This window comes from Lampetra fluviatilis, chromosome 3 (genome assembly GCF_964198595.1).
Source record: "Lampetra fluviatilis chromosome 3, kcLamFluv1.1, whole genome shotgun sequence".
Classification (NCBI taxonomy): domain Eukaryota; kingdom Metazoa; phylum Chordata; class Hyperoartia; order Petromyzontiformes; family Petromyzontidae; genus Lampetra; species Lampetra fluviatilis.
The window spans coordinates 3,058,259-3,063,794 of NC_136277.1; the positions used below are offsets into that span (position 1 = coordinate 3,058,259).

The following is a 5,536-nucleotide window of genomic DNA, read 5'->3' on the forward strand; positions in this document are numbered from 1 at the left end:
CCACAACCACCACACAACATTGCCACAACAACCACAACCACCACACAACATAGCCACAACCACCACAACCACATAACATAGCCACAACCACCACAACCACCACAACCACCACACAACATAGCCACAACCACCACACAACATAACCACCACCACCACCACACAACATAGCCACAACCACCACAACCACCACACAACATAGCCACAACCACCACACAACATAACCACCACCACACAACATAACCACCACCACCACACAACATAGCCACAACCACCACACAACATAGCCACAACCACCACACAACATAGCCACAACCACCACAACCACCACACAACATAACCACCACCACCACACAACATAGCCACAACCACCACAACCACCACACAACATAGCCACAACCACCACACAACATAACCACCACCACACAACATAGCCACAACCACCACACAACATCACCACCACCACACAACATCACCACCACCACACAACATAGCCACAACCACCACACAACATAACCACCACCACCACACAACATAGCCACAACCACCACAACCACCACCACACAACATAGCCACAACCACCACCACCACACAACATAGCCACAACCACCACCACACAACATAGCCACAACCACCACCACACAACATAGCCACAACCACCACAACCACCACCACACAACATAGCCACATCCACCACAACCACCACCACACAACATAGCCACAACCACCACAACCACCACACAACCGCCACCACCACCACACAACATAGCCACAACCACCACAACCACCACACAACATAACCACCACCACCACACAACAAAGCAACAACCACCACAACCACCACCACACAACATAGCCACAGCCACCACAACCACCAACACACAACATAGCCACAACCACCACCACACAACATAGCCACAACCACCACAACCACCACCACACAACATAGCCACATCCACCACAACCACCACCACACAACAGCCACAACCACAACACAACCACAACCACCACCACACAACATAGCCACAACCACCACCACCACACAACATAGCCACAACCACCACCACACAACATAGCCACAACCACCACCACCACACAACATAGCCACAACCACCACCACAACATAACCACAACCTCCACACTATATAGCCACAACCACCACACGATATATCCACAACCACCACACTACATAGCCACAACCACCACACTCACCACACGACATATCCACAACCACCACAACCACCACACAACATAGCCACAACCACCACACTACATAGCCACAACCACCACACTCACCACACGATATATCCACAACCACCACACGACATATCCACAACCACCAAACTACATAACCACCGCAACTACCTAACCACAACCACAACACTACCTAACCACAACCACCACACTACCTAACCACAACACATAACTACAACCACTCCATGCCCACCATATCCACCGTAATCACCCCAATCAAACCACAATCACAACCAATTCTACTGCAACCACTTTAACCACATTTTAACCGCAGCATAACTAAACCACAACCACTTGAAGCGCAGCACCATTATCACCACATCCACACTGAGCATAAACCACATCAACCACCACAACAAAACTGCAACACAACCGCACCTTAAACACCACCACGCCTGTCACAATCACCTCATTCACATCACAACTACACTACAACAACCTTAACCACACACTTGGGTGTTCATGTGTATTTGTTTGCGCGTTCATGCGTTGTGCTGGGTGTTCACTCTAGCGCTGGTGTTCATGTGTGGTTTTGTTTGGTGTCCATGGGGAGTGCTGGGTGTTCGTGTGTAGTGCTGGGTGTTTATGTGTAGTTGTGGGTGTTCATGCTTAATGTTGGGTGTTCACTCTAGCGCTGGTGTTTGTGTAGTTGCGGGTGTTCTTACGTGGCATGCTGGGTGTTCACCCTGCTGCAGTGCGTGCCCTGCATGGTCTGGCCAGTGCAAGCAGCCCGGCCGAGCCGCCCACCCTGCCACCCTGCAGCTTCGAGCCTCAGCCCTACGAGGTATGTGTATGGCCTTGTTATGCCCACACCTTGCACCACATGGAGACGTGGAAGACCTGATGAAGATATTGGCATCTCCGTGGCTCCCGGCTCCCAAACCCGTTCGTTATGAGTCGGCACCGATGCACTCCAGCCATTCGCCGCTCGTCAGTCCCCTCCTGACCACTCTTTTATCGCTACTACAACGGTTACCTGGTCCCGTGAACTTAACTCATTGATTCCTCCTCCCGTGATGAGGACTCTACTACCTGTCCTGTGTTCAGCCACCACCGGCCACTGCAAGTCTCGCTTCTGTATCTGCTTGTTCCCTCCCTTGCTCAATTCAAGAAACGTGTTACGCACTTCATCTGTAATGACTTTGATAGTGCTGTTTGTTGCCGACTTGTGCTCATGAAGCGCGATTTAAAATCAACAAACGCTGGGTTTTGAGGTCGTCCAGGAGATGGCAGCACAGTGTCTCCGTGCAAGCCCTTGTCAATGTACAGGGACTCTTCTACTTACGAACTTTCAGAGATACGAACAAAGCGGTCCGATTGTCCAGGTGCCTGATTGGACCAATAGTCGTAAGTTCAACCGCCGCGCAAATCGATGGCGGCGGTGGCATCTACATCTGCAGAACGTGAAGAACCAGTGGCATCTTCAGCTACAGGAGATTATACAACTTTTAAAGCCATTCCTCGTCTTTAGTGTACATGTCATACAATGAGCAAAGTTGTACTTACGAACACATCGACTTATGAACAGACCTGGAACCTAACTCGTTCGTAAGTAGAGGAGTCTGTATATGGGCCTCTGTGTAAGTCAATGAGTATCTCTATAGGTTTATATACGTGCAGTATATGGGGCCCCCTATGTAAGCCTGTGTGAGTGCATATGTTTACGTGGGTTAGTGTATGGGTAATCTGTGCAAGTATAGGAAGGTGTCTTTGTAAACGTCTATGTAAGCGTAAGACATTGCCACACACGTCAGCTGTTATACAGGGTGGCACAAAAGGCGAGTCACAGGGTTATTATATTATTTTAACAAGTCACATAGGGTTATTATATTATTTTAACAAGTCACATAGGGTTATTATATTATTTTAACAAGTCACATAGGGTTATTATATTATTTTAACAAACTTAATTTGGAACTTTCGTGACTTCAGGAATTACTCTTTGGTTCTTTCGGTAAAGTCACGTATAAAGAGAAAATAATAAATTAAATACTAGCATACGACGTTTCGTTTGCAACACAAGCAATCATCATCAGGTATAAATGAATTAGAAACACAAATCTAGTATACTTAGAAATGTAATGTAATACAACAGAGAGTCGGATAACATAACAGTCAACACATAGAGAGAGACACATACATCACAGAGATACATAGAGAGAGACATACATAGGCACACAGTGTGCCTATGTATGTGTCTCTCTCTATGTATCTGTGATATCTGGCTGCTTATATGTATGTCTATATGTCTCCGGTTCTGTGTTTTATCTCTCTCTCAAATTTAGCATTCTCAGGAAGAACGTAATCAACCAGGTAGGGTGTTGACTGTTATGTTATCCGACTCTCTGTTGTATTACATTACATTTCTAAGTATACTAGATTTGTGTTTCTATTTCATTCATACCTGATGATGATTGCTTGTGTTGCAATCGAAACGTCGTATGCTAGTATTTAATTTATTATTTTCTCTTTATACGTGACTTTACCGAAAGAACCAAAGAGTAATTATTTTAACAAGTCACATAAGGTTATTATATTATTTTAACAAGTCACATAGGGTTATTATATTATTTTAACAAGTCACATAGGGTTCTCATTTATTTTTACGAATATTGCAACCAAATGCCATGAATATTAATGCATCATTTTCATTTTGAAATGTATTCAGGACTTTGTAAAGATTGCAACTGCCTTATTTAGCATACGTAAAACAAACCAAATTTAACTTGTTCGTCTTTGGTAAAACAATTTCCATATTTAAATGTCGCCTGAAAAGGAAGAAGCAACATTGATATTAATAACAATAATAGATATAATATTAACTTAAAGAATAAACAAATACAACGTGTTCATGCCCGGTGTTAAAATAACCCGACGTGTCCTGAGTTTTGGGCCACCCTGTTTGCTGTATACTCCTTTTAAGGCCACAATATCATTGCCGAATGTGTTGGGTTGTATGTAAGCTTAAGGGTCTCTAAGTAGTAATATGGATCTTTATTAATGTCTATGCAAATCTATGTACGGAGCGAAAGAAGTTCAACATACATATACACACATGGGGTTTTATGTGACTATGGGCCTTGTGTGAGTCTGTGGGTCTCTATGGAAGTCTGGGTTTTTTCTTATATTTATCGGGAAAATCCGTTGGGATGGATCATCTAATTTGCAAGGGTTTATGTAATTATATATATCTCTTTGTAAGTATGTGGGTCTCATTGTAAGCCCATATAAGTCTTTGTTCGTTATGTAAGTTCATAGGTCTCTGTATAAGGCTATGTAAATATCAGGATCTCTAAGTAGGTCTAGGGCACTCTATGTAAGCCTATATGTCTCAATGTAAGTGTATCAGTCTCTATACTTGTAAGGCTGTGCCAATCTGCATCTCAATATACGTCGTACGAGTCAAGTTGTAAAGGCTGTTCAAGTCTATGGGTCTCTACGTGAATCTATACTGTCTTGCGGCACTGCTTTCCTTATTTGATCCCAGGTCTCACCTGCTTCCATGGTCACAATTTATCTCTACTGGCAAGAATGTCCTTGCTCAGCGAGTGGTGTACTTCACCGTGATTGGAGGCTCTGTGCGTTTGGCTTCGGGCCATCCAAACCCAAGCAAAGCTTTGCCCAAACATTCATTATCTGTCGATACAAGCCACGATGCTGTACAATCATTCATCAGAACAATCATGCACAGAGTAATTATTTACCACTGCGGCATATGCCTCCACCGTAAAGGATCGTGCGTGGACACTGAAAGCGCTGACCGCTATGCTATTACACTGTCAGGCTCTCGGTGCCTCTCAGCCGGGGAGGGGGGGGGGGTAAATTCCTACTGCTGCCCTGTATTACCAAAGTGTGATGTCCGAGCGCTGAGACGACACGGCTGAGATCGTGGGTCCAAATGGGAGTTTCGGCCACCCATGATTAAACCGGGTTCAAATCGGGCTTAATCACAGGATCTCTCTTGCTCAGCGAGAGGTTTAATCACAGGCTGAAAAGTCTGGAACGCTGTTCTGAAAAAAAAATTTGGCACGCCACATCCATATTACCTTATTTTTACTATTGGATGCCTATGCATTCATATAGGAATAGAGGACACAAGAATATTGCATCGTTATGGATAAGGCATACCTTGTACTACTAGTGGTAGTGCCTTACGCCGATAATCCCTACATGAAAGCCAGTCTATCAGTGGCATTCCGAAAAAAATATCGAGTGAAAAATCAAGCACTTCACAGAATACCACTTTAGCACTTGTGTGTGTGGTTGTGTGGTGATGTTTGGGCAG

At 44.6% G+C, this 5,536-nt stretch overlaps 1 protein-coding gene and 1 long non-coding RNA gene across 8 annotated transcripts in view; one reads left to right on the plus strand and one right to left on the minus strand.

The window, feature by feature from the left end:
- The window catches only part of LOC144951452 (uncharacterized), a 36,348-nt gene extending 34,352 nt beyond the window's left edge, over nucleotides 1-1,996 (minus strand). Inside the window, exon 1 of the long non-coding RNA XR_013640494.1 lies at nucleotides 1,917-1,996. This is a non-coding gene — a long non-coding RNA (uncharacterized LOC144951452). The remainder of the gene's footprint in view (nucleotides 1-1,916) is intronic.
- The window catches only part of AGXT2 (alanine--glyoxylate aminotransferase 2), a 223,534-nt gene that overhangs the window by 207,674 nt on the left and 10,324 nt on the right, over nucleotides 1-5,536 (plus strand). For all 7 annotated transcript variants that reach the window (XM_078881642.1, XM_078881648.1, XM_078881656.1 and 4 more), the window contains one exon: nucleotides 1,947-2,035. In XM_078881642.1, coding sequence (XP_078737768.1) covers nucleotides 1,947-2,035 — 89 coding nt within the window. The remainder of the gene's footprint in view (nucleotides 1-1,946; nucleotides 2,036-5,536) is intronic.